Source organism: Equus przewalskii, chromosome 31 (genome assembly GCF_037783145.1).
Source record: "Equus przewalskii isolate Varuska chromosome 31, EquPr2, whole genome shotgun sequence".
Taxonomy (NCBI): Eukaryota; Metazoa; Chordata; class Mammalia; order Perissodactyla; family Equidae; genus Equus; species Equus przewalskii.
In genome coordinates, this window is record NC_091861.1 from 28,285,590 (window position 1) to 28,311,310 (window position 25,721).

The following is a 25,721-nucleotide window of genomic DNA, read 5'->3' on the forward strand; positions in this document are numbered from 1 at the left end:
TGCCAGTGTCATAGGCCTGGGGACTTTAATGTCCTGCTGGGGGGAGTGGCCTTATGCCAGACAGACGCTGGCGCTGACCAGGCCATTCGAATAACACAAGAAGCTCCAACCAATCAAGCCCCTTGCTGGCGAGGAGTCAGCCAGTTGACTTCCTCCTGACTTTTCGGGGGTTCCCACCAGCCCGGCTCAGCCCATCCGTTTGCTGCTGAGATGGGGAGGTGGCATGGTCGTTGGGCCCTTCTCTGGTCACGCTAGCTCTAAGCCCCTGCTGATGCCATGCAGGCTTTCACAGCTCGGGGGGGATCAGGGTCTCCTGGGAGCCCGGAAGCTGGTCAAGGCTGCCCAGGGAGGACCTCAGGCTCCAGCATCGCGGGGCGCCGGCCATGCCCTCTGGGGACTCTCGTCCTTTCAGTAGCTCCGTAGCTGCTACCTCCACTTCCTCCGGTTCCATGCGGCAGGCATCTGCCAGGGCCTGGCCCGTCACCATGATGAAGTTAGCATCAGCCGCCAAGGTGTCCAGGCCCCCTCGAACCAGAGCCTGTGGTGAGGGGAGAGGAGGTTGTGGGGGGTCTTCCTGGGAGCTGCCTCAGGGGGCTGGCTCTGCTGGCCCCACCCAGTCTCCACCCCAGGCCATCACAGAAGGATGTGCCCCCCGCTGCGTGCCGCCCACTGCTCTGTCGCAGCCCCCCTCACCTCTTGGATCAGCAGGGCTGTGGCTGGAGCTGGGCACCTGGAAGGACTGTCCTCGGCCCCACTGCCACTGGGGGTCTGCTCAGGACGAGACCCAGGGGTGTGCCTCCTCTCCGCAGGCAGGGGAGGCTCCGCCCTGGCACTCTGTTCCAAACGCACAAAAGCAAAGACCACAACAGGGGTGCTGGAGCCCACTGGGATCCAGCGAAACCCTAACTCTTCAGAGGGAGCCTCACCAAGACCTACAAGGAGGGGAGGACCCAGGAGTCTCGTCCCTTCCATCACCGATGGGCAGCTGCCCCACCCTTCGTCCGTATGCAGTTTCCTCCCAGGCCTCTGCCCGTTACCTGGCTGGGGGCAGCAGGTGCCTGCGCTCCGGGCATTGCTCTCTGGGGCAGCTGTCCCTTCAGCTTCTCCATGCAGGGCTGGCTGTAGGGTCCTGTGGGCAACAGGGGGTGAGGGCAAGATGGGCTGCTGACTCCTGCCAGGGGCCCCGGCTCAACGGAGCTCCGCTTGGCCAGCCAGCCACACTCTGAGGGTTCTCTGAGACCCTGGGGCTGTGGAGGGCGTCGTGGAGGGTGGACACATGTGGGGCCCCAACCAACTCCAGGCCAGGCAGGACTCCGTGCTGTCCCCCTAGCCTCTGCCGCTCTACGTGCCCTGGTCTCTGTCCTTGTGGGTTTGGGAGTGGCGATCACGGCAAGAGTCTAGCCAGCTCTGGCCAGGCTGTTCTTCAGTGTGTCCATGAAAAAGTGTGTGTGTGTGTGTTGGGGGGCAGGGCAAGAACCCTCGTCTCCATTGACCTCCAGCATCCTCAGGGCTCCTACTGTCACACATGGTGGTCAAGGAGCTAATGGGAGATGCCAGATCATCTGCTGAAGGGCCCCAGAGCCAAGGCATCCGTGTGCCCAGGGGCCGTCCTCCGTGGTCAGGGGTGGGGGTCCAAGTTTCCTGGCGTGCCTGCGGAGGCCCCTTCTATAGCACACGCTCTCCCCCTCCCTCCCCACTCAGTCACCTAGCTGGCACCCTCTCCTCCACCCGGATGAGGAGCTGGCCCTGACAGCTCTCCCAGTCCTGGCCCGGCTGGTTCCCATGGCGACACGCTCCCAGGCCAGGCTGGCCAGCCAGGTTCCCCAGCTGTAAGGAAAGAGCGGGTGCCCCAGGCCTCTCTGGGAGAAGGCCCAGCTTTGGGGGTCCAGGAGAGACTGACCCGGGGCCCTTCGCGCTTGGCCGAAGGTTCCTCCTCTGGCCGCAGGCGTCTCTGTCTCTTCAGGGAACTCCCTTTCATAGTGGACGCTGAAACGGAAGCAAGGAGGATGAAGAGAGCAGCTGCTGGGCTCCTGCCATCCCTGCCCCTCTGTGGCCCCTCAGGGTCTCAACCTGTACAGTGGCCTTGACCCCAGGGCCGGCTCTCCCTCCACTCTCTGCCCTTCCCTCCACGCTGTCCACATTCTCTTCCCCTGTTGAGGTCCAGCTCCAGCCTCACAGCCCTCAGGACACCATTCTGAACCCTGGCTGCACGTCGGATCACCCACAGAGCTTTGAAAACTGATGGCAGCTGTGTCCCATCCCCGGAGTCTGCCATTTGGAAAGCTCACAGGCAGCGGAGGTTAGGGGATGCTGCTTGGCTCAGTTCTAGGTCCTTCCAGCCCACGGTGATCAACACCCCTCCACGTTCTCCGGACACTGACTCTTTGTGGTTATTTCGTCACAATGGTCTCACGTGACGCATCCCCCAACAAGACTATCATCCTTCGGGGGCAGGCCCAGGTCTGTGCTTCTGTATTTCCCCTGCGCCCGAAGGTGCAGGCTCCCTGCAGGGCCATGGGCTGAATTCAAGGGTCTCTGATGGGGAGGGGACGCAGGCAGCCCTGGCCGGGGGGAAGCAGCTGTTCCCCGGGCTTCCGCCCCCTCCTGCCATTCCTGAGGGCATGGGACTCCTCCTTTCCAGGCCAGAGAGGCCACAGTCACCTGTCTGCTGTCTGGAACACAGCTCTGCTCGGAGCCCCGCTGAGATACCCCCCTCATCCTGCTCTTTCCATGACACTTACATAGCCACAGATTCCATTTAGTCTAGACCTCGGGGTTGGTAAATTGAGGAACCACCGGCACAGTGGGGTCTCCGAGGAACCCGGATCCCACGACTGAACCTGAATTGTTCAGTTTTTTTGTAGCAGTTTGGCCCTGAAGGTCCTCGCCTTCTAAGCTAATGCGTTCAATAGGTGTCAGCTCCCACATGCTCCGTGGGTGATGGAATAAATGAACAGCACCGGCACCAGCGCTGACACGAGGCTGCCCCCTGCTGGCCATGGGCTCTCGGCGGTCCCGGCTGCCCTGACATTGAGGAGGATGGACCCCAAATGGCAGAGAGGGAGGCAAAGGACACCCTACCCATTTCGGGGTGCCCCTCTCCCAAAAAGCCTGGAACCCATCAACTGTATCTTCCCGGTCCTACCCCAGTGCCCCTGCATCCAGGGCGGGCAGCCACCGTCACTACCTGGAAAACACCTGGCTGTTGCTACGGTTGCCGCTGCCATGGGCAACGTTGGCGTTGGCATTGTTGGTGTTGGCACGAGCCAGAGGGTGGGTGCTTGGATCTTGAGGGAAGTTCTCCAAGAAGACGGGTGATTCCAGCTCTTCCATCTCTATCTCGGTAACCTGGAGTGGTCTCTGGTTGGCCATAATGGGGGGCAGGGAGTTGGTCCTCTCCAGGAAGCTGTCCACCCGGCCAAACAGGCCTCCGGTCCTCTAGGGGCAAGGAGGAGAGAGGAGGATGAAAGCAGTGCTGGGGGCTGGGGGCTGGGGGCTGGGAGTGTCCGGGGGCTGCTGCCTCAGGACCACGGCGCTGGGGACAAGCGATGCTATTGGGAGACAACTCCTATAAGGCCAGAGGAGAATGGACCAGGCAGCAATGCCAGAGAAGAGAACATGTCCCCCTCAGAGAGTTCTCAAGGTGACGGGGTGGACAGGATGTACCTCAGGAGCTCTAGAGCACACACGCATCCAGACAGGGAAACACGGTGTAGCGGAGAGAGCACTGAACTGGGAGTCTGGAGAGCTGGTTCTCATCCCGCCTCTGAAACTCACTTGCTAAGTGATATTGGGCATCTCTTGTCATTTTCCTCGTTTTTCCTCGTGAATAACCCAGGAAGGTTTAACTAGGTGGTCATCTTAGGACCATTCCATTCAAGGACCTTCCAGCCCTACAGTGTCATAAGACACCTAGACAGAGCTAAGGGTCGAGGACCAGCATCACTGGCAGCAGGTGAGGCATTTGGTAACGGAGGGCTTCCAAGAGATGGGTGCTGACTCAGATTTTTGGGGTGGGGAGGAAGATGCTGAGCTCAGCAGAGGAGGCTGGGAAAGGATGTGCTATGTTTGACATCTCCATTGGGCTGGGTCATTGATTCTGAGTCCTAAGAGATGAGGGCAGTGGGTGTCTTCAGCTTCCCTGTTCCCTCCGGTATGGTGGGCTGCCGGCCCTCTGTCTTGCGGGACGTTGCCGCTCCCTGTGCCTGGAACACAAGGGACGGTCACGGGCTCCACATACCCGGAATATCCCTTCCTCCATCGCGGCCTCCACCATGGCTCTCTCAAGCTCCTCTTCGGCCGTCAGGTCTCCTGAGATGGTGCGGTGGATCTCGGGGGCCACTTCCTCCTCAATGGTCCGCAGTCCAGCCTGGGGACAGAGGAGAGGCTTGGTGACCCCTCCAGACCAGGGGGGAGACCAGACTGCTTCCCACGGCCCCACTCTTTCTTTTCTCTCTTTTTTTTTTTTTAAGATTGGAACCTGAGCTAACATCTGTTGCCAATCTTCTTTTTTTTTCTCCTTCTTCTTCTCCCCAAAGCCCCCCAGTACATAGATGTATATTCTAGTTGTGGGTGCCTCTGGTTCTGCTATGTGGGACGTCGCCTCAGCATGGCCTGATGAGCGGTGCCAGGTCTGCACCCAGGATCGGAACCGGCGAAACCCTGGGTCACCGGAGTGGAGTGCGCAAATTTAACCACTCTGCCACGGGGCCGGCCCCTTGGCCCCGCTCTTTCTAATCCCGGCATTCAGGGCTTCCCAGAAGCCCCAGCTCTGGCCCCACCCTCTCTCCTGGCTCCTTCGATGTCCCAGGGCTCCGTGGCACCACCAGGTCCTGCTCTGGCCTCTGGGATGGTCCAGACCCTACTGGTTGCTCATGGGGTGATTCCAGGCCCTCCCAGGCCTCCAGGTTGAGAAATCTTTTTACTCACTGCAGTCTTCTGGACAAATGATCTCTTTTGATTGCATATGCCATTAATACAATTTTTTTGAGCTAATTAAAGTTTATATCTCCAGAAATGGGACAAATCAAGACTGGTGTCACCTGATAGTCGGCAATGAGGACACTGCATCGCTTGTGTGACATTCCTCTCCAAGATGCATATCCTAAATCTATCATGAGAAAACATCATGCAAAACCAAACCGAGGGATAGCCTGGCCTGTAATCTTCAAAAGTGTCAGGGTCATGTCAAGGAAAGCCTGAGGAACTGTTCCAGATGGAAGAGACGAAAGAGACACGACAACTAAATGCAACACGTCACTCAGAACCGGATCCTCTTGCTATAAAGGACATTATTAGGACAACTGGCGAAACTTGCGTGCGGCCTGAGGATTTGATGGTGGTAATGCATCAGTGTCGATTTCCTGATTTTGGTGGTTGCATTGTGGTCATGTAGGAGAATTACGTAGGAGAATGCCCATCTTTGCAGGAAATACGCATTCAAGTGTTCTGGGTCGATGGAACATCATCATGTCGGAAATTCCTCTCAAATGATTCAGAAAGAAAAGGTTTTCATACTATACGTGCAACTTTTAAAACTGTGAGATTGTCTCAAAGTAAATATTGCAAGTGAAATAAATTTTGAGCACACAGCCCAAATGCACGTATATTTTTTGAATCTCTAAGCTATGTGTGTGATAATTAACACTGAAAAATAGAAATAAAAAGCAGATGAGATAAAACAAGGTCCTGAATTTCTTTGCACACCCGATGGGTCATTAGAAGTGCCCCCGGGGGGACGTCTGCCTCCTTCGGAGACACTGCTATTATCTGACTCAAATCTCTCGTTTGAACAAATCCTGTTTCCTTTGGTCCTAGCATCCAGAGATGGAACAGCTCCTGGCTCTCCTCCTAGGGTTGAAACCATCCAGAGCTCTCATCTCATTCCCTCACTCGTCCCGGCTCCCTCCTTCCCTCTGCTTCTCCATCACCAGCCCTCACGGATGCAGAGAAGGAGCTGGAGTCCCTTGGAGCTCAGGTTGGCCCTACCTGGATCTGTACGACATCCTTCTTGGGCCGGTACCCATAATACTCCTCCTGGCGCTTCATGAACTTCCGGAAGTGCTCCTGGATGAGGAACGTGGCGTAGAACTTCCCTACCGTCACCTCGTCATCTGCGGAGAAGCCAACAAGGGGTGTCCTGAAGGCTGGTGGGAATCTGATGCAGGGTCCGAGTGGGAGGCGGGGGTACCAGGACTGGGCCCTTTAGGAAACCCCTCCTCTCGCTGACTCGGTTGGTGGGCAGTTTCCACCCTGAGGCCGGTGCCTGCCCTGATGGCCGCCTTGGGGTCTCTCCACAGTATTTACGGAGGGTCTGGGCCGTCCTCGGAATCCCGCAGGGCTTCCTGGGCAAGTCCTTCATCCCCTTTCCTTGCTGCCTCTGGACTCCGGTCTCCCGAGCAGCACCCACCTCCTATGGGAGGAATGACCTGGTCCAGCAGCTTCATGCTGGTTCTCTTCCAGATCTTCTTGATGATGGCCCTCAGCTCCTCGTTGGCCTGCTCAAAGTTGCCTGGGGGCAAGGGACAGGCGGGAGAAGCCCCACAGTCATCCAGGCCAAGCCAACTGCACCTGCATAGCCGTCTAATACTCCCCAGTCTCACTCAACAAATGTCACCTGGGGGTCCTTTTGTGGCAGCAGCTGTGCTGGGCGCTGGCAATGGGGGAGGGCATCCTGTCCCCCGGGACAGCCCAACCCGGGGGCCGTGGACTCACTCCCCACCGGCCTCGGCTTCCAGTGACTTTGAAGGCTGCCATCTCCTGCTCTTCTCTTTTCCCGCCAAAAGCCTTCACATCCCCATGCCCTGTGGTCTGTTTCAAGGTCCCCCAGGCTGCCTTCTGCCATTCTAACTCGGCTCCTTCCTGACTCTTGGCCTTCCTTTCCTTGCCTGCCCAAGGAAACCTGGCCAGAGGCCGTCTCAGAGCCTGCAGTGGTCCTGGGGGACGGCTCTGATACAGCCAAGCTTTGAGTGAGGGCTCAGGGACACACCAAGACCCCCTGCTCCCCTCCCCCTGCTCCCACCACGGCTGTCTTCCCGGCAGGTGGGGACCTGCGGGTTTCATGGAGTCTGCCAAGTGCTGCCTGAGTGGCTCCTCGCTCCTGCCCCCAGCCCTGCCCGAACACTGCCACTTCTCCATCCCGTTCAGACACAGCTGTATGGGAACAGATCCTTAGTGACCTCTGCCCCGTAGAGAATTTTCGGGCTCCCTCTGAGCCCTGAGGATCTTGCAGCCGTGGTCTGGGGTCCTCTCTCTGCTTTTCCCCACGGCTCTTGGTTCCAACCTTTAGCTCTGAGAATCTGGGAGAATCTGGGCCAGACACTCACCCTCTGAGAGAGGGGAGGAGACCCTCACCTTCCGTCTTGATCTTGAGTGCCGTGCGGACCAGGGCGAAGAGGGTGGCATTGAAGGTGACGGTGCCGTCGCTGTTCAGGGGCATGTTCATGCCCACCAGCCGCTGTGCGGGGAGAGGCAGGGCTCACTGCCAAGCCGGGACCAGGCAAAGCTTGGCAGGTCATCCTCACCCGCTGTGTGGGCCGGGAGGGGACGGGGCATGAGGGCTGGGGGGCAGGCCGACGAGGACGCCCTTCATGACTAGATGAAAAGACGAGCTGGGGGACACTCTGAAATGACTCACGCAGTCGGGCTCTCCCCAGCTCCCCGCCCCACGGCACGGGGCCTCTTCCTCTCCCAGGAGGGCGCCCCTCTCTGTGGTTCTGGTTACCTTGCACGCTACTCGGTGGGGGCAGAACTTCCCAAAGCCCAGAGGGGGCTGGATCCTCCTCAGCAGGGTCACCACATCCAGGTGCTTGATTCTGCCCCTGCAGGTGGACACACAGACTCACGCACCTGGCGACCCCACCTGGAACCTCCCCCTCTGCTCGGAGAATGGGCCAAGGGGCCGAGAGCCAGGAGACAGGGGACCACTTCCCTATCTTCCAACCATGCTTATGAAGTGGAAGCTGAGCTCCCTTTTAAAAGAAGAAAGAGTGTTTGGGCCCCATTGCCCACCACCAGGAATGGGCTCTCTTTATTTGGGCAGAGAGAGGCCAGAATTCCTTCAGATATAGAATCTCCAGGCCTGGAATCCGGACCTCATTTTCCACATGGCAGAGCCTTCCTTGGGATTGGGTCAAACTGACCGGGGGCTCTTGGGCTGTATTAAGAGAAGTAGAGGGTACGGATCAAGGGAGGTGGAAGCCCACTTCCAGAGATGGTGGAGAGCTGGGGACCTGTGTCATAGGCTGTTGTCAGGATTAAATGAGATGATGCATGTAATGTTGGCACAGTGTCTGCCACCCGGGAAATAGTCATCCAACATGAGCTTATTCCTTTTCAGAAAGAATGCAAGGTGACAGGGTTTCCGAAGCTTAGCCGTGCACACAAGTGCCCTGAGGACCAGGTTAATAGCAATGCAGATTCTGATTCGGTCAGCCGGGGGTGGGCCGGGGGCTCTGCTTGGATGCTGTTGGTCCATGGACCACACTGAGTAGCCAGGGCCCAGAGTGCCTGTGAGGTATTGAGCTCCCTGCTCCGGGAAGCGTCCAAGCTGAGGCTGGATGACCATATCCCAATAAAAGGGAGGCTGTGGGGTCCCTTCCAACCCTGCGGAACTCCAGTTCTCTGGTCTGGGGCCTTGGACAGTGGAGGGAGGACCAGCCTACTCCTTCTTAAACTGGAGAGTGACTCCCGACGGGACACGAGGGCGGGGTCTAGGACGGAGCGGGGGACAGGCTAGGGAGGGCCCCGCGCAGAGCCCACAGCCTGGACTCACTTCGCCTCCGGGTCGTACTCTGCCCAGATGGCCTTGAACTCATCCAGGTGGTGAGGGCCCAGGATGGACCAGTCCCGCGTGAGGTAGTCGAAGTTGTCCATGATGACAGCCACAAAGAGGTTGATGATCTACGGGAGGAGAAGCGAGGGATGCAACACGGAAAGGCAGGGGAGCAGGTGGGGGCGGGGGGCCCCCCGGACGCGGGGTCCACAGCTTCTCCCCGCCTGGGCCCCTCTGAACCACCGGCATCCCCCACACAAGCGACCCATGCCCCGCCCCTGGGCTCTTGCACAGGCGGTGTTCTTTGCCGTGGTTCTTGGGGCCGTCTTGAAAACCCAGCTGGAGCTGCTCTCACCTCAGCCTCTCACCTCCCCCGAGACACGATTCCCCTCTTTGTGGCCCCGGCCCGTGCCTCCCTCTTGCGGCTCTTGCCTTTGCTATCTTGAGTGTCCCTTTGAACTGCGAGGTTTCCTTACACGTGGACTCCCCTGGACCCCACGAGCTCCTAGGGGGCTGAGACTGAGTCTCCTTCATCCCCTGCCCTGAGCCCAGGCCTGCACACATCAGACGCTCAAACAACTATTTTGAGTGAATACAGGAAAGAGAAAAGAGTGAAGGATCGAGCGCCCAGTGGACGCCGCCGTCTCTTTGCTGTCCACACGAACAGACAGCGACCCCGGACTCTCGGGACAACCTGGGGCTGTTCCTAACACCGCTGGGGCCTCCTGCAGGACCTTGTTTCCCGAATCTCAGCCTCCTTGCAGCAGGGCAACTTTATCTTCCTAGGAATACGGCGGGTCAAGAGGCTCTATGGGGAGCCCTCCCTATGTAGGACGGAGTCTCGCTACATTCTTTCGACTACTGATGGCTAACCCCAAAAAAGCAAAAAACCTCTTAGCAAGCCCTTAGGAGCAAGAACAAGAACTCAGAAAACCGAGCCACAGCCAGGATGACCGGAACAAGAGAGAGTCCAGCTGAGCTTCCTGTCGCCTGCATCTCTGAGATGAGAGACAGAGATGGCCAGGGAGGAGACGGCGGGTTCCCTCAGGCCTCAGCTCTTCCAGGCCCCCTCCTGGCCCCCGCCCCCCGCCCGGCCGGCTCACCAGGAAGGCGCAGAGCATGTAGAAGCTGATGAAGTAGTAATAGGCGAAGTTGGTTCCGCACGTGTACTCCTCGCCTGGGGCGTAGTCAGACTCCGGGTCGCACAGCTTGCCGTAGCTGCAGGCCAGCAGGATCTCTTGCCACGCCTCGCCTGTCGCACACCTGGAAGAGAGAGGCTCCTGCTGGCCCGTCTACTCTCAGCGGCCCCTCAGCAGGCCGGCAGCCTGGTGGGAGCGGGGAGGTCAGACCCCCAGGTTCACCGTGCAGCTCGGAGTGAGCTGGGCCTCAGTTTCCCCTCTGTGCTGCAGCGCCACTGCTCTGCGCCCCGTGGGGCACTGCAGAAGGAGTAAACTGAAGAAAAGGGGTTTCTCGGATGGGGGGGGGGCAAAATCAATCTGTGATTCAGGCCATGGTGGGGGACAGCAAGAGAGAGTGCTGTGCTGACCAGGGGGAGGCAGGGTCAGAGGCCATCGAGGCCTCACCGCTCCCTTGAAGGAACGGTTGACCTCTGGGTCCTGACTCAGTGGGGTGAGACTGGGACCCATGCTGGCTCTGCTCAGGACCGGCTGCGTCACGCGTGGGGCCCAGAGCCAAATGAAGACACGGGGCTACTTATTCAAAAATGATTGTACGAGCGGCTTTGGTTGTAGACTGGTGAGCATGGCCGCCTTCCAAAATCCATTTGACACCTCAAGATGGGACAAGGGACAGCAGCGCCGTGGCCCTCCGCTCGCAGGGCCCGTGAAGCCAGCCCTGCTCCTGGGGCAGCCTGGGGCCAGGTCGGGGCTGGGGGCGGGGGGCTCGTGCCTGAAGAGCAGCAGCACGGCCTGCGGAAAGGTCTGGAAGTTATTGTTCCGGTTGATTTGGGTCCCGTCCACCATGGCAATCTTGCCGAACATCTGAAAGGCACAAAGGACCCGGACTCTGGAACTGAGAGAGATGTCTCCTCTCAGCTCGGCCCCCCGCCCTCTCTGCCCCGCCCCCGCCCCTGCCCAGCTTCACCCCTACACCCCGACCCCCAACCCCCCAGCTCCCTACCCTTCAGGCCACACCAGACCTGAAGCCAAATAAACCGGATTATTTCGAGGCTGGGGGAAGCGCTTCCCATGAAGGCGAAGGAAAGCAGGAGAGCGGGCCAGTGCTCCTAACAGCAGGCCGACTCAGGGACTCAACTCAGGGATGGAGAAGGATCTTGGGGAGGGTGGACTGAGACCACCCGGGCCTCCGGTCGGGGCCTTCCAGATGCCCCCTGGCCCTGCTGTCCATCTGCGTGCCCAGGTTCCTCCTGGACTGCTTCCCCCCAACCAGCCTGCGGTCCCCCGGGAGCCTCCTTTCTCATGCGGCTGAGCCCTGGGCTGACTGGATGAACGAGGCAGGGAGGGGGCAGGGTCCAGTCTGCAGGCTGTTAGGCCTCTCCAGGGTCCTCGATGCCCCCCTAGCCTGGCCAAGACCTATCCTTTGGCCGGGGCCCACCTCCTCTCACCTGCATGCCGATGACCGCGTAGATGAAGAAGAGCATGACGATGAGCAGAGCCACGTACGGCAGGGCCTGGGGGTGAGGACAGAGGGTCAGTGCCTGGGGCTCCCCCCTGCTCCCAGCCCTGCCCCTCCCTTAGCTCACCGGGGACCCCAAGTCCCCCCTGAGCTCCACCCTGGGCCCAGGTAAGTGCCATGACGGGGGTCCCCATGTGGACCCGGCCGGGCCCTGGCTGGGTGGGCTGGCCGTGCACACCTGGAAGGATTTGATGAAGGTCCAGAGCAGGGTGCGCACCCCCTCAGCCCGGCTCAGCAGCTTGATCAGCCTCATGACACGGAACAGGCGAAAGAAGGCGCTGGAGATGCGGGCGCTCTCGTCCGGGTCCTGCGGGGCGGCAGCCCCAGGGGTCAGTCTGGGGGCGGCCCCTCAGGTGGGGGAGGGAAGGGGCAGGCAGTGGGGGCTGGGCGGTGCGCAGTGTGTGTGCTGGGGAGATGTCCATGGCGGGGAGGGGTTCCAGCCCTGGCTCACGGCCCCCGCTGAGCGCTAGGCGAGACCCTCGGGGCTCAGCTCTGGGCTCGGTCAGCTGGGAGGAGGGGGGCGGGCGTGGAGCGCCAAGCCGTGCGGTGAGCCCATTCTCAGGAGGGGTGACAGGGTCCCGCCCTGGGGGAAGGCTGCTGCCAGGCCCACTGCTCGCCCTCCTGGGGCCTCCTGCCTCTTCTGGCCTTCTCAAGCTGCTGCGGAGCCGAGGACCCTGGTGGCTCTCCTGGGCCCCCTCCCCAGACCTTGGCTGCTCGGTCACCATCAATTCAACTAGGCCACTCCCCATCACCCCACCCAGCACATGGCTGTCCCAAGCTGGGCAAGCCTCTGCCCTTGGACCAGCCTTAGACACCCCGATAACTCTGGAGGGGAGAGCCCCCACTGCCCAGCTCCCTGTGTCCCTAAAGGCCTCGTGCCAGTGAGCTGTCACTAAGATCCGGTGCCAGCCAGCAGTCACAATTCTCTCTGGATGTTCCCATCCTCACAGAAGGTGCTGGAGAGACCCTTGGCCCCATTTCCTGGGGCTCTGAGAAAGCCACTAGGTCCATGCACATTCTACTGCAGAGCCCCGGCCGCCACCCTAAGCCGGACCCTCTGGGGGCCTGCTCTGCGGAAGGGAGCCCCGAGCGTGGGATCCGCCCCATGCAACCCGCGTGGCCAGGCCTGAGCATGCAGGCTGCAGGGCAGAGAGCTGGCGGGCGTGCAGGGCAGGCTCGTGCAGCCTGGAATTACAACGTTCCCGCAGCCTCCACCCAGGCAATACAGTCCCCCGCTGGAGGCCAGGAAAGTCTGTGGAGAGAAGAGACGAAGGGAGGGGAGGGAGGGGAGAGAGGAGGAGGGACACAGTGGGAGGGAGGTGAGGACAGGAGTCAGAAAGGGTGGACGCACAGAAGAGTTAAAGAGAGAAAAAGACAGGGAGGCTGGGACAGAAGACCCCAAGTGTCTGCCAGTCAAGGGCAGGGGGTGGGCGGGTGTGAGGACGAAGCTGTGGGAACAGGGAGGCAACAGGCTGGGGACAAGGGAGCAAGAAGAGGAGGGAAGACCAGACACGGACAGGTCCCTTCTCATCTCCAAGATGCCTCTACAGCTGGCAGGGGCTGTGGCTGAAGTGATGCTGGGGACATCCCTGACGGGGCACCTGCTCGTCATTAGGAGAAGATTCACACCCATCTCTCCCTGAGTCCAGGGATGCTGGCCAGCTCCCTGGGGTCACTGAGGCCCAGTGGAAGTACCATCCTCCAGGGACAAAGGCCCCTTGGGGGAGCCTGAGACACCCCCCCCCACCCCCGCCCCGCCACAGCAGATGCTTCTCTGCCTCCATCCCGGGAGGTGGACCAAGGCTTCTGTCTCAGCGGCCAGGCTCGTGAAGAGCAGGTGTCAGGGGTGTGGGAGCAGCATTTTCCCTGTTTACTCTGAGCTTCTCCCTTAGGCTGCATTTCAGGAGAAGCCCTTGTTCTGGAGTCCTGGGACAGGGGAAGCCCCTGTTTTCTCTTCCAGTTATCTGTGCCCAGTCCATGGGCTTCCCCACCAGGCAACACTCCCCGGACCACTGGCTCGCAGCTTTGGCTGCACGTCAGAGTCACACAGAGAACTTAACCACATATACTCTGCTGGGTGCCCACCAGGCCCATGAAGTCACCTTCTAGGGCGTGGGCCCAGCTTCAGAGGTTTCAAGGCACCTCGGGGGATTTTAATTCACAGCCAGGGAGTGACAACCACAGTTCTAGACTCGTGCTGCCAGCGTGGCAGCCACTAGGCCCACGTGGCTATTTGAATTACAGCGAAAATTAGATAAAATCAGAAATTCATTTCCTCAGTTACACTTGTCGTATTTCAGCACACGTCTGGCTAGTGGCTATTGTACTGGACAAAGCAGACCATTTCTATCATTGCAGAAAGTTCTAACGACAGTGCTGCCCTCGTCTTTTCTCTGGTTTGCATGTCAGGAATCTAAGAACACTTAAATTTAAGGTCTTAACGTGACTTCCAGGAAACATTACTCGTAAGGGATATCTGTTTCTTCTAAAACTCAAATGACGACCAATGATGACCCCCTTTGATCGTCCGCCGCCAAAGACATTGTTCTATTGATCCAGGTCCCCCTGCACATCTGCAGAGGTAACTATCTGGCATTTGTGCTGTTTAGAGTTCTCTCTCCTGACCGTGCTGGTGAGCAAAGCTGCTCTCAAACCAAGGGGCCTTCGGGATGCTGTCACCCAGCAAAACCTGAGCACGGACGGAAATATAGAACACGCATGCACAAGGGGTGAGCGGGATCCCCAGGCCAGGCCCTCCCTGGCAGCCGAGTCCCCAGAAGGGGCCGCCCCAGGACTCAGCCTCTAGGAGTCTCCGGCCGGGGGCTCCTTCCTCCCGGACTCCAGACTTTCCCTCAGCTGCTCCCTCGCCGGGCCCCCCCGGGGTCCCTAGTGTCCATCCTTCCCCCACCCCACACCATAAGGCTCCCCCCTGGGCCGGCAGAGTCTGAAGTGCTTGTCCTTAGGCAGGGGGACGCCCCACACACCGATGAGTCCCCTGTGGGGGGCTTTGGGGCTAGTTCCCTGCTGGGCCCCTCAAGGCCAGAACAGCCGCCCCTGGAGTGGAATCCCACCATGGCCGTGGGTGGGGGGCTCGGAGAACTCTGCCTCTCGGATCTGCACCTCCCTCTCCCCTCTCTTGTCCTGCACCCTGCCGTGACCCTCAGCTTGAGATCCTCAGCGAGGCCACTCCTGCAGGGCTCGACTTCTAAGACCTTGAACACAGACCTCTCTAGCAGACACCTGCTCCCTGCCCCCTGCTGCTGTTTCTCCTCGCATCCCCAGGGCCTCATCCTCTCTATCTGTGTCCCTGGGTTCAGCTCCTGGAGCCATGTGCCTCCCGGCTCAGCCTGGGCCCAGGGGCCTTCCGTTCCAATGATGCCTTTGCTGGCACCGAGACGCTCCAACCACACGCTGGCCCTCGAGACCTCACTGTTCCTGGCGTCTGACCCCTTATTCCGGGCTCCAGGGCTGTCGAGCATGACTCCAGGGTGAACCTGTGCTGAAGGCCCACCCCAGACTCGGACCCGCGCTCATGGCTGCGTGGCGACCCCATCAGTCCTCCTGTGCATGGATTCATCGCATCAGCCATTCCTTAAGAGTTAATTCACACCCTAGGTCCACCGTCCTCCCTTCCAGCTGTGGACTCACCAACCGCCTTAGACAGCCTGGTGGGCACTGGGATGTACACACCCTCCCCCTTCTCCCCCTCTCCTGTTCACACTTCACCTCTGTCTTACGCTCTTCCTTCTTCTGCTGTTCTGAATCATGACCTTTTCTGTCTCCTGGATCATCTCTTTGCACACGTTTCGAACCCCCCTGGGCGCTGGCTCCATCTGCAGTCCCCACTTCCAGACGTGAACTGGCGTCGGCCACTCTCCAGGAACTACCTGCTACCCAGCTCCTCGTGGAAGCTGCTTACCGTGCTCTCTGCCCTGTTTTTCTCGCCCCGTAGTCGCTGCTCCATCCCCCGTAATTGCTTTGGCCCCACAGACTGCTCATCTGTCACCTTGCTCACTGGTGGCTTCCTAATGGCCAACCCGGTGGCCTTGCTGGCTTGAACTCTGCAGGAATCTCAACTCCTTCACGGTCCCGTGGTCCCACCCAAGGCCTCGACCATCACCTCCACATCTCAGGGACTAGTGTGTTTATGGAGCGGCCACCGCGTGTCAGACGCAGAGGGACCTCGGCTCCCCTCCTGCGTCTCCACCTGCTTGCACCCCATCTCCACCTGGACCCTCCCCCAGACCCGCAGGACCAGAGCGGAATAGTGGTGAGTGTTCCCCCCCCCCCACCCCGAGATACCGAATCACCTTGGACTCCTTCCTTCCCAGTGGCCCCAGACCCAGCATTCACCAATTCCTGCTGGCTCCTCTCGAAGGCTTTGGGCGTCTCTGTTCCTCTCCCACCATCTGAGCCCCAACTCTCATCGCTTTATGCCCCATCTTGCTGCCATGGGGGAACCACTGTTTTCTTAAACCCGGCCCCTCCCCTTGGACGCCGGGTCTCAGGTGAGGACTCTGCTCCTGTAGACACCGCCCGCCCCCCCCACCCCCAGCACCAGACTTCTGTATGAGCCCGACGATATGCTGGAATTCCTTCCATTTTCAAGAAAACTCTCCTTGGCTCCACATTCTCCTCCAACTTCTATTTCTGTTTGTAGCAAAACGCCTCCAAAGAACCATCCAGACTCCCATTCTCGCTTCCCTCCTCAGTCCGCTCCAACCAGGCGATCGTCCCCACAATTCCAATGTCACCGCTCGCATCAAGGTCACCGCTGAATCGAGTCAGTGCTGGGCTCTCACCTCCCTGGACTTTCTCACCTCCTGTCTCCTTGATGTTGGGACAGCTCCCCCTTTTGGTGGCCCCGCCCGCCTCAGAGCCAGTTCCTTCTCTGACCCGTGGCTGGCTCCTCCTCCTGTCTCCAATCCCTCAGCACTGGCTGCCATGGCTCAGGCTGGGGACCCTTTCTCTCTAAATACCTCCTCTCTTAGTCCGTTTCCACGACTTCGAATGCTGGCTTTCCTTCCAGAGTCTCAGATTGCACTCTCTGACCTGACCTCGCCTCTGAACTCTAGACTCTAGTAAATTCAAGCCGACTGGTATGGCCATTTGGCAGCTAGTAAGCATCCTAAACTATCAGGTCCAGAACGAAAATCTTGATCTCTGCCTCTCACCTGCCGCTCCAGCAGTTTCCACATCCAGTAAATGGAAGCTCAATTGATCGGGCACAAATCCTTCTAGTCATCCTCGACGTTTTTCCCTCTCACCCTAAATCAAGTCCATCAGCCAATAGCATCAGCTCGACCTTCCGGATGGATCCAGATGCTGCCCTCTTCTCACCTGCCTCATGGCCAGCATCGTGGCCAGCACCACCCCTCACCTGGACTGGTGTAGCAGCCCCCCGATGGCTCTCCCCGGGGCAGCCCTGTGACCCCAACAGCTGGCTCTCAACACGGCAGCCAGAGTGATCCTTTCAGAACTCAAGTCAGACCCAATCCAAGCCCTGCAGAGGGCTCGCATCTCTCCCAGAATAAAACCCAAGAGCCTAAGCGTGGCCTTCGAGGGCTAAGGGATCCGGCCCCTGACTTCTCTCTCTGACCTCACGCCCGCCACGCTCTGCTCTGAGCTCCTGCTCTTCCTCGAGCTCAGCACGGGCTCCTGCCGCAGGGCCTTTGCATCACCCTTTCTGGCCCCTGCAGGGCGCTGGCCCTGGTCCCTGTGTGGCTCCCTCCCTGGTTCTCTTCAGGCCTTTGCTTAACACCTTCGCCACCCCACCCTCCTGTTCCCGCCACGGGAAGCCTTTCACCTGCTCTATTTTTCTTCACGATATGTCCTGGGCATACCTGACAGGTTAGGGATGCATTTTGCTGTCTTTTCCCCTGGTGCTTGGTCCGTTGCAGGATCTCCAGCACACGTGGGAAGGGCCCACTCAGTATTCGAGGAGTAAAGGAATGGCTGACTCCTTCATGGGGCCCCCGTTTTCAGGCCCCCTCACCTCCTGACCCTCACCTTCAGATTCACGTCTTAGAGGTGTAGCTTTAATCCCTCCACCAGCCTGTTCAGGAAGCTTCAGCAACTCCCCACTGCCTGTGACAGGAAGTTCTAGCCCCTCCACCACTGACCCCTCCTCCCTCTGCATGCTCACCGGACCTCCAGCCTCCAGCACGCCTGAACCTTCTTTCCATTCACCGCCTGCCCTGTGCCTCTCCTGCGGCAGCCGTCCTGTCCTGCTTGCTCCCCTCTCCACCTCCAGTTCCCCCTCCCTTTTCTTCAGGGCCTACTTCCCTTATGCCACCTCCAGGAAGGCTTCCCAGACCACCCCACCCAGAGATGACCTCTCCCTCCACCACAGTTCTCGCCTTGGACAGCCTGTGCACTCGCATCCTCCTGGAATCAGAGATGTCTGTCTGCCTTGTAGGATTGTCGCTCCTGTCGCTCTCATCTTTGTAACCCTGAGGTGCCGTGCCACACACACAGTGGGAACCCCCCCAAGTATCTGTGGACCGAACAACGGCCTCAGCCCCACCCCGGTGATGGCTCCGCTCGCCTGGTACTCACATCGATCTCGCTGAGGATGACGTCAATGATGCTGCCAATGACAATCAAGAAGTCAAACACATTCCAGGGGTCTCCAAAATAACCCTGGCGGGGGGGGAAGAGATGGGAGGACCAGGGGCTGAGCTTCGGGAAGAAGGGGCTGGGGTGTCCTGCGGGGTGCAGGGGTCCCCATCAGAACCACTGGGCCAGGCCAGGGCGGGTGCGCATGGCTCTGCTCTCCACTGTGGCTCCAGGGCACCCACTCACGGATGCCCCTCTCCCTCTGGTTCTTTATTTCTCTTCCTCTAGAGCATAAGGTGGTCGGAGGGGAGGGGGACTCAGGAGTGGTTGGGACTCAGGATTTGGGGTCCTGGTCTGCATGGGGAGCTCTTTCCTTCTCCCCCCATGAAGCCCTGTCTGGGGCTTGATGGTGCAGACTGACACAGAGTGGCTGGGCTGGGCACCGTGGGAACCAGAGACAGCAAGATACTCCCCCTGCCCCGGGCTCATTCTTCAGAAGCTTAAGGGAAGACGGGGAATGTAAGACGGGCTCGAGGAAGAGGGCAGGGAGAGGAGCATCTATTCTGTCATTGGCCGGTTCCGGCGGCCCGAACATCTTGCCTGCCCTGGGTCTGAAGGCGGCAGCGGGGAAAGCGGTGAGCAGGTTGGGAGCAGAAGTGCAGGATGAGTAGAACGCGGCTGGGGGTGCTCCACGAGAAGGCCCCCGCCTGCTCCTCTTGCCCCGAGGCCCCACACTCACCCTGGCCTTGAACGCCATGAGCTTGAGGATCATCTCCAGGGTGAAAATGATGGTGAAGGCCACGTTGAGGACGTCCGAGATGTGGTTCATCTCCTTGGACTGGTTGTAGTGCTGGGGAGGGCACAGAGCACTGGCAGGGCTGGGCTTTCCCACGCTGCAGGTGCATTCCCACAGCCCCATCCTCTTCCTGGGTGGCCCCCAACCCTCTTCCTCAGCCCCCTGCTCACCTTTTTTTTTTTAATCTCATAAAACTAGGCACCGACTTCAGCAATCCCTGAATTCTACCACATGTAGTGGAGGCCCCTCTCCTCGCAAAGAGATGACGAGGAGAGAAGGGGAGACGCCCGATGCCGGGTCCCACAGAGTGGGTTCACCTGCACCTGGGGCTGCAAGGACAGAGCGTGGTTATGTATCTGTTTGGGGATGACTGCGGGGACGCCCCTCAGCATGGCTCTGTGACAGGTTCCATCTCATCCTGTGGGCACAGGACTAGGAGAGAAGACCCCCGGGTTCTAGAGCTGGTTTTACCACCAACCACAGGTGGGACGCGGGGCCCACCAAGCTTACTGTATCTGCACGCTGCTCCCAGAGATGCTGAGCCGGCTCAGAGCAAAGACCTTAGGCCCCTTGAGCCACCACTGTGACCCTCCCTCAATCTATCTCCTTCTAGAATTTCCCAGGAATCTCTTACCCTTTCCTTTTTTTAGAAAGTTGATGAAGCCCCACTTCTTCCACAAAACCTTTCCGGGTAGTTCAGAGGACCTGGTGGCTGCCCTCTCCCCCTCAACCTTGGCAGGACTGCCCAGTCCTGCAGCCTGGCTCGGACCCAAGCTCGAGCCGCTGCTCATCATCCTCCGTACAATCCGGGCCCGCTGGCTCGGCGACTCCCTCCCCACCTCCTCATCACCTGGCAAGGTGAGGTCCTGTCGTTGGGTGTGTCTTGGGCTCCTAGGATCCGGGAGCCTAGCCATGCGATTCTATTTACACAGGACTAAAGGGATCAGATGCTTAACTGAGACTGATAACAATGCTGCTGGTTATGACACTGTCTGGAAAGTGTGCTCGACTCCTAAGAGCCCCCTGTGCTGTGGATATTAAATCCATTTTTCTTGGGACTGAAGCCAAAATTCCAACCAACTCAACTGTCCAGATTTGCAAGAGCAGGAGGAAAACAGAGAAAGCGCTTTCTACTTCCTACACTGCTGCATCCTCCCGCACGGCCCCCTCCTGTCGACAGGGTCACCACAGCTATGTGCATGTTCGGACTACCTCGCTAGGAAACCAACGAGGCCGGGGGCCAGGTCATGGCTCTACATCGCGTAGAGCTCCACCACACAGGGCCTGACACATGGCAGGTGCCAGGAAAGGCATGTTGAGGCAACCAGACTGGAACCCTGTCCTTCCCTGCCCAGCCCCGTGCATCAGGCCCCGTCTCCTGGCCCTCACCTGCACGCCCAGCCCCGTGCATCAGGCCCGTCTCCTGGCCCTCACCTGCATGCCCAGGCAGATGGTGTTGAGCATGATGAGGGCAAACATCAGGTATTCAAAGTAGGAGGAGGTGACCGCGTACCACACTTGATACTGGTACGGGTTTTTGGGAATGTAGCACCTCAGAGGGCGGGCCTTCAGGGCGTACTGCACACACTGGCGCTGAGACAACAAAACAGGGCAGGTCAGCACCGAGGGGCCCCGCCCTCCCTCTCCTCCCACATCCACTGGCTTGAGGGAACCCTGCATCCGGGCAAGCCAGGAGCAGCTGTGGCCTGGAGCTCATGGCTGAGGGACTCCACTGGACCATTTAGGTGAAGAGCCCCATTGGGCCCATGGGTTCCCCTTGATTCACCCTTGCCCATTCCTAACAGAGTTCTAGCACAGCCCAAGCGCTCTGGGCATCCTGAGCGTCCAGGAGAAGACCCCTACCCCACCAGGTTGTATTGCTTCAAGTTGGAGATGGGGTGAAGATGGGTGGAGGCTGGGTCTGGGCATAAAATGGAGGTTCTGGGGCCACCTCCAGCCTAAAGCGTCTTCCCTGGCGAGAGCCTAGGGCTCAGGCTGGCAGGAGGCCTGCTGGGGGCTCCGCTCTCCACCTCCGGCGGGTGGTCCAGGCACCTGGTTCTTGTCCAGCTCGCAGTTCTTGTACTCGGTCTCCCCCTGCTCCTGGAAGGTGACGATGACGAAGCCCACAAAGATGTTCATCATGAAGAAGGCGATGAGGATGATGTAGATGATGAAGAAGATGGCCATCTCCACCCGGTTGTTGTAGATGGGGCCCATGTCCTCCTTGTGCGAGTCTATAGCTCTGTACAGCAGCCTTGGGCGGGCAAGGAAGGGAGAACGGGCTGGGCTGGGGTGATGAGGCAGAGAGCCAGGCCAGGAAGGGTGGGCTTTATCCCACCGGCAAAGAGGAGCCAAGGAAGCTTTGTGAACGGTCAAGTGATGGGAGAGAAGATAGGACTGAGCCCGGCAAGGCTGGAGCAGACCCTGGGCTGGGCCTGCCTTTCCATGGGATGCCGCAGCTATCCCTAACCCACCAGTAGGGCTCCCCTGTGGGCAGAGAGACCCACACCTGTGGGAAGACTGGGCACACTTTGTCAGAGCCCCTGGTTGTGCTCACCAGTCCTACAAACCATCAGAGCCGCTGGGCTTTGTTGAGCACCTGCCACGGGCCTGGCACAGTGCAATGGGGACTGTGGAAGGGTGAGCTGGCTGCCTGGCCCTGCCCCTATGGTGCCCATGTCGGGCCAGGCCCCAGCCCTCACTCACTGAGGCCATCCTTCGAAGGTGGAGACCGTGAAGAGTGACATCATGGCCGAGAGCACGTTGTCGAAGTGGAAATCGTTGTGTATCCACTCGCGGGGACGCAGTTCCACCTGCGTGGGGTCCCCATCCTTGTACACGTAGTAATAGCCCCTGCGGTGGGGAGGCCCGGTCACTCCGGTGTACATGGCTGGGCTGCCTCCTCCCCACCCATGTCCCCTGGGCAGCGAGTGCGCGGGAAATGAAGGTCCTGACCAGGGACTAGAGGAGACACCGCTGGGCACTGCCCCCAAGTTACCCAAGGAGAGGAGCCCATATGAACGTCCCTCCCGGGCCTGGGGCTCAGGCTCCCCTGGGCCCCCAGCCTGAAGGGCCACCCTGCCCCTCACACAAGGTCCCTGGGCCGGTGACCCTCGGCCAGCCGAGCACTGCGCACCTGCACTCCTCTTCTGTCATCTTGGATAAGTCATTGCAGCTGAAGAACTTCCCCTGCATCCAGGACGTGGAGGGAGGGAGGGAGATTGTTGTCATGGAAACAGGATAGAAAAATGGGCGATGGCAGTGAAGCGGGGGAAGGAAGGAGGAGCCTGTCTCCTGCTCTCAAAGGGGTGACCTGACCCACAGGTGGGCCCCAGAACCATCTTTCTCCTTCACCATCCTCCACGCCCTCAGCCACCCCACCAGCTTCCCCACCAGACGCTGCCAAGGCTGAGAAGCCCGTTCCTCCGAGGAGTGTTAGTTGAGGGCCCCGCCTGGGCCTCGGGGGGTGGAAATAAGAACACAGCTTGGCCCTCGCTCCTCCCTCAAGGAGCCCCCCGGCTCCACTGCTGCAGGAAGCCCTCTTGGGGTCTCCCCATTCCAGAGCAAGAAGCGGTGCCCCACCTCCCGCCTTCCTTCTGCCCGTGGGGTGGCCACGGGGCTGCCACAGGGACGGGCCCTGATGACACCACTTGTCTTGAGATCGAACAGGGGTCCCCCATGTGCCCCAGCCCAAGGCCTGAGTAGGTGGTCTCTGTAGCCCCCTCCTGACTCCAGCCACAGCACTTTCTCTTGTATCCTCATCCCACGTTGGACACCCACGGAAGGTTTTGTTTGAACAAAAGCAGTTGGTTGCTGGGTCTCCATGTGGCTAAATTAAGTTTGCAATCCATGGATTCGAGTCCGGTTCCCTCAAAGGCCCAGAGCGGGAGCTGCCTCAGCCACAGATGGAGGACGAGTTGAGGGCACCCTGCGGGTTTTTGCCGCTCCCACCACATCCCCGTTCACGGTGGCTGGAGCAGAGAGGGGACGGCGAGGCAGGTGACGGGGTCAGGGAGAAACAGGGAGGGGACACAGCTGCCTCCGGGCAGGTTTCTGCAGCCTTGAGACCAAGTACCCAGCTTGATGTGGAAAGCAGAGTCAAAAGTCTGGACGTCACATGGAATGCAGGTGACAAGGTGCCACTTGTGAAAAGTGACGTGAAATGCCACTTGCTGCTGAGGTTGGACTCTGGCCTAGGTGGCGGGAATGGGGGGTCTTTGGACAAAGCACAGGGGGAGCTGGGGGCTGGAGGGGCGTGGAACAGCAGGAATGGATGGGCAGCTGCTCATCCCCTCCAGGGGCGGGTCTTGTGGGCCTCCTCTGGGACGGGCCCTGGCGGGGGGGGAGGGGGGTGCCAGGGTGAGGGACAAGGCGGACACAGACTGCCCTGAGGGGATCCCAGGGCCCCCCGCCTGGCAGAGGAGGAGGCTGGGGGCGCAGGTTGGGGCAGCCCTTGGCTGGAGGAGGAGGAGAAAGAGGAGGCCGTGAGCAGATCGCTGAGCACTAGGTTTTGAGGCTGAGCTATCTTGGGTCTAGATGCCATTCTCTAGCTGGTGCCCTTCCTGCCCCCCAGGACAGTGACCAACAGGACCCACCCCTCAAAGGTCCTCTGGGACCCCCACCCTGACTGCTCTCCCCAAAACCTGCTCCCAGCCTACAGGGAAGGACTTGTGGGGTTTGCTTCACAACCCTCTCAGCCCCAGCAGAGGCCCTGGCCCAGAAAAAGCCTCCGTAAATGTTTGTTGAATGAACGAATGACTGTATGATGATGTCACTGCATGTCTAAGTTGGACTGAGATTAGATAGCTGCAATTTTAAAAGACTGCGCTCTGGGGGCAGGAGCAGGTTGGGTCATGAGAGCAGGCAGGGTGTTCTCAGGTATCAACTTCCCTGTCCTGGTGATGGTCTGAAAGCCAGAGGCATCCAGGAATCGGCTTGGAGGGAGGCACACCCTCGTAGGGCTGGTTCCCAGAGAGGGACTGAGCAGCCGGGTTCTCCCAGGAAAGTGAGAAGAGAGGGAGGTCGGCTCCCTGATGCGAAAGGATGGACACCCACCCTCAGCAGCTCCTGGGGGAGATGAACGATGCCAGACCCACCAGCCGGGAGCGTGGGGCGCAGAGGCCCAGCTGAAGATGGGGTTGGGTGGGGAGCATGTTCTAGACATGCTGGCAGGATGGAAGGGGGGACCAAGGCTGAAAACCAGGAGGGGTGGCTGTGGGGCCCTCATCCTCACGGAGAGCTGGGAAGACGGCAGCTACAACGGCGACGGCGGCCGGCGGGCCACAGGGGCCATGGAGGGAAACCGAGCAGATTGCATCCAGACTCGAGAGAGCTTAGCCTCAAGACTGTGCAGTCCAAGATGTCTGATTTCACGGTTCGGGGCTCCCTTTGCTTAGAGGGGGAGTGGACCGGCTCTCGCCTTGGCCTGAGAGCCGGCCGCAGCGCTGGGGACGGAGGGGAGGCCGTGGGGCAGGCGAGGCTCACCTTGAAGAGCTGGACGCCGATGCAGGCAAACATGAACTGCAGGAGCGTGGTGACCAGCACGATGTTCCCGATGGTGCGGATGGCCACGAACACGCACTGCACCACGTGCTGGGGAGGGAGGCGGGTTGGCACCGTGCCCCCTCGCTACCCCACTGACGGGGGCCCGGGGGTGCAAGGCTGGCTGGCCCCAGCTCGCCGGAGGCGGAGGGGCTCAGGGGCGGGGCGAGATGGTACTGCCCAGCCCCATCCTCATTCCTGTTTGGCAAAGGGGACGAGACGGGCGCCCCAGCAAAGGCGGGCTCAGGTTCCTGGGGTCCGGCCCATGCAGCCCCTCTCCTCCTCTTGGGGGTCCTGCCCAGGCCTCTCACCTTCAGCCCTTTGGCTCGGTTGATGGCTCGGAGAGGTCGTAGCACCCTCAGCACCCTAAGGATTTTCACCACCGAGATGGCGCTGGACCTGGGGAGGTAGCAGGGGACCAAGGGCGGCTGCTCCAGCTCCCACACCTGCCTCCTGCTCCAGCCCCCACACCTGCCGGCTCTCTGCCTGAAAACACCGCCATCTTCCCCCACCCTCCCCGGAAGCCGGGTATGTCAGACTCCAGGATCAGCTGCCCCTGCTCACGGGGCCAGTTCTCTCTGTGGTGCACCATCAGCACCACAAGGGATTTCTCTACCACGGCTACGGGCTGCCTCTCCCATCCCTCGGAGAGCGACCCCAAGGCAGGGGCTGTGCTCCCCGCAGGGCAGCTGGGGGACCGCCTGCCTTCTCTCTGCCCTCCCTGCTCGTCCCCAGCACACAGCTGTGCCCACTTAGCACTGTCTCTTCCGCCCTGTAGGTGATGACCCCAGGGGACCCTCATCAGTGGCCCTGAGAAACCCTCCCCTTGCGGCTTGGCGCCCACCAACGAACAACGGGTGGGCCTCCTGCTCTGAAGCCCTGGGATGGAGCCAAGCGGGGGGGGTCCATGCCCGGGCCAGCCCCTGCCACTGCTCACTCAAGTCCCATGGAGATGAGGGAGACAGCCACCACCACCAGGTCCAGGATGTTGAAGTAGTTGCGGCAGAAGGAGCCCTTGTGCAGGAAGGCGCCGTAGGTGGTCATCTGGGGAGAGAGGAGCAACCTGGGTGGGAGGAGCTTGGGAGCAGGCCTGTCCTGCAAAGAAGAGCTCGTGGAGGGGAGATTCGCCTCCGTCCGCTCCCGGAGAGCAAGCGTGGAGGCCAGCAGTGGCCGGAAGCTCTCTCTCCTTCACTCCCCTCCTGGCCGTGTCCTAGGGCTCCCCCAGCTCTCTGCTGTCAGTTCTGGAAGCGTGGGGACCTCTTATGCCAGCCGTCGCTCTCTGAGCCCGTCTCTTTGGTCAGAGGCCATAGGGAGCCCCGGTCCTCTTCCCCGCGGAGCCACAGAGCACGGGAGCCCAGGCCCTCCTGCATCCCCGGGGGACCTGATAAAATCCTGCCC

The 25,721-nt window shown here is 60.0% G+C and overlaps 1 protein-coding gene across 1 annotated transcript in view; it reads right to left on the reverse strand.

The window, feature by feature from the left end:
- CACNA1S (calcium voltage-gated channel subunit alpha1 S) overlaps positions 1–25,721 on the reverse strand; it is a 65,930-nt gene continuing 40,209 nt past the window's right edge. The window contains exons 20-44 of the mRNA XM_070602535.1: positions 25,261–25,367; positions 24,635–24,722; positions 24,267–24,374; positions 21,919–21,971; positions 21,489–21,635; positions 20,835–21,036; positions 20,217–20,375; positions 18,726–18,836; positions 17,987–18,070; positions 12,624–12,680; positions 11,607–11,735; positions 11,358–11,423; positions 10,682–10,773; positions 9,877–10,036; positions 8,774–8,901; positions 7,724–7,820; positions 7,354–7,456; positions 6,410–6,511; positions 5,989–6,113; positions 4,241–4,369; positions 3,188–3,438; positions 1,901–1,986; positions 1,038–1,129; positions 694–834; positions 1–538 (exon numbers count right to left, since the gene is read on the reverse strand). Coding sequence (XP_070458636.1) covers positions 287–538; positions 694–834; positions 1,038–1,129; positions 1,901–1,986; positions 3,188–3,438; positions 4,241–4,369; positions 5,989–6,113; positions 6,410–6,511; positions 7,354–7,456; positions 7,724–7,820; positions 8,774–8,901; positions 9,877–10,036; positions 10,682–10,773; positions 11,358–11,423; positions 11,607–11,735; positions 12,624–12,680; positions 17,987–18,070; positions 18,726–18,836; positions 20,217–20,375; positions 20,835–21,036; positions 21,489–21,635; positions 21,919–21,971; positions 24,267–24,374; positions 24,635–24,722; positions 25,261–25,367 — 3,069 coding nt within the window. The 3' untranslated portion in view covers positions 1–286. The remainder of the gene's footprint in view (positions 539–693; positions 835–1,037; positions 1,130–1,900; positions 1,987–3,187; positions 3,439–4,240; positions 4,370–5,988; positions 6,114–6,409; positions 6,512–7,353; positions 7,457–7,723; positions 7,821–8,773; positions 8,902–9,876; positions 10,037–10,681; positions 10,774–11,357; positions 11,424–11,606; positions 11,736–12,623; positions 12,681–17,986; positions 18,071–18,725; positions 18,837–20,216; positions 20,376–20,834; positions 21,037–21,488; positions 21,636–21,918; positions 21,972–24,266; positions 24,375–24,634; positions 24,723–25,260; positions 25,368–25,721) is intronic.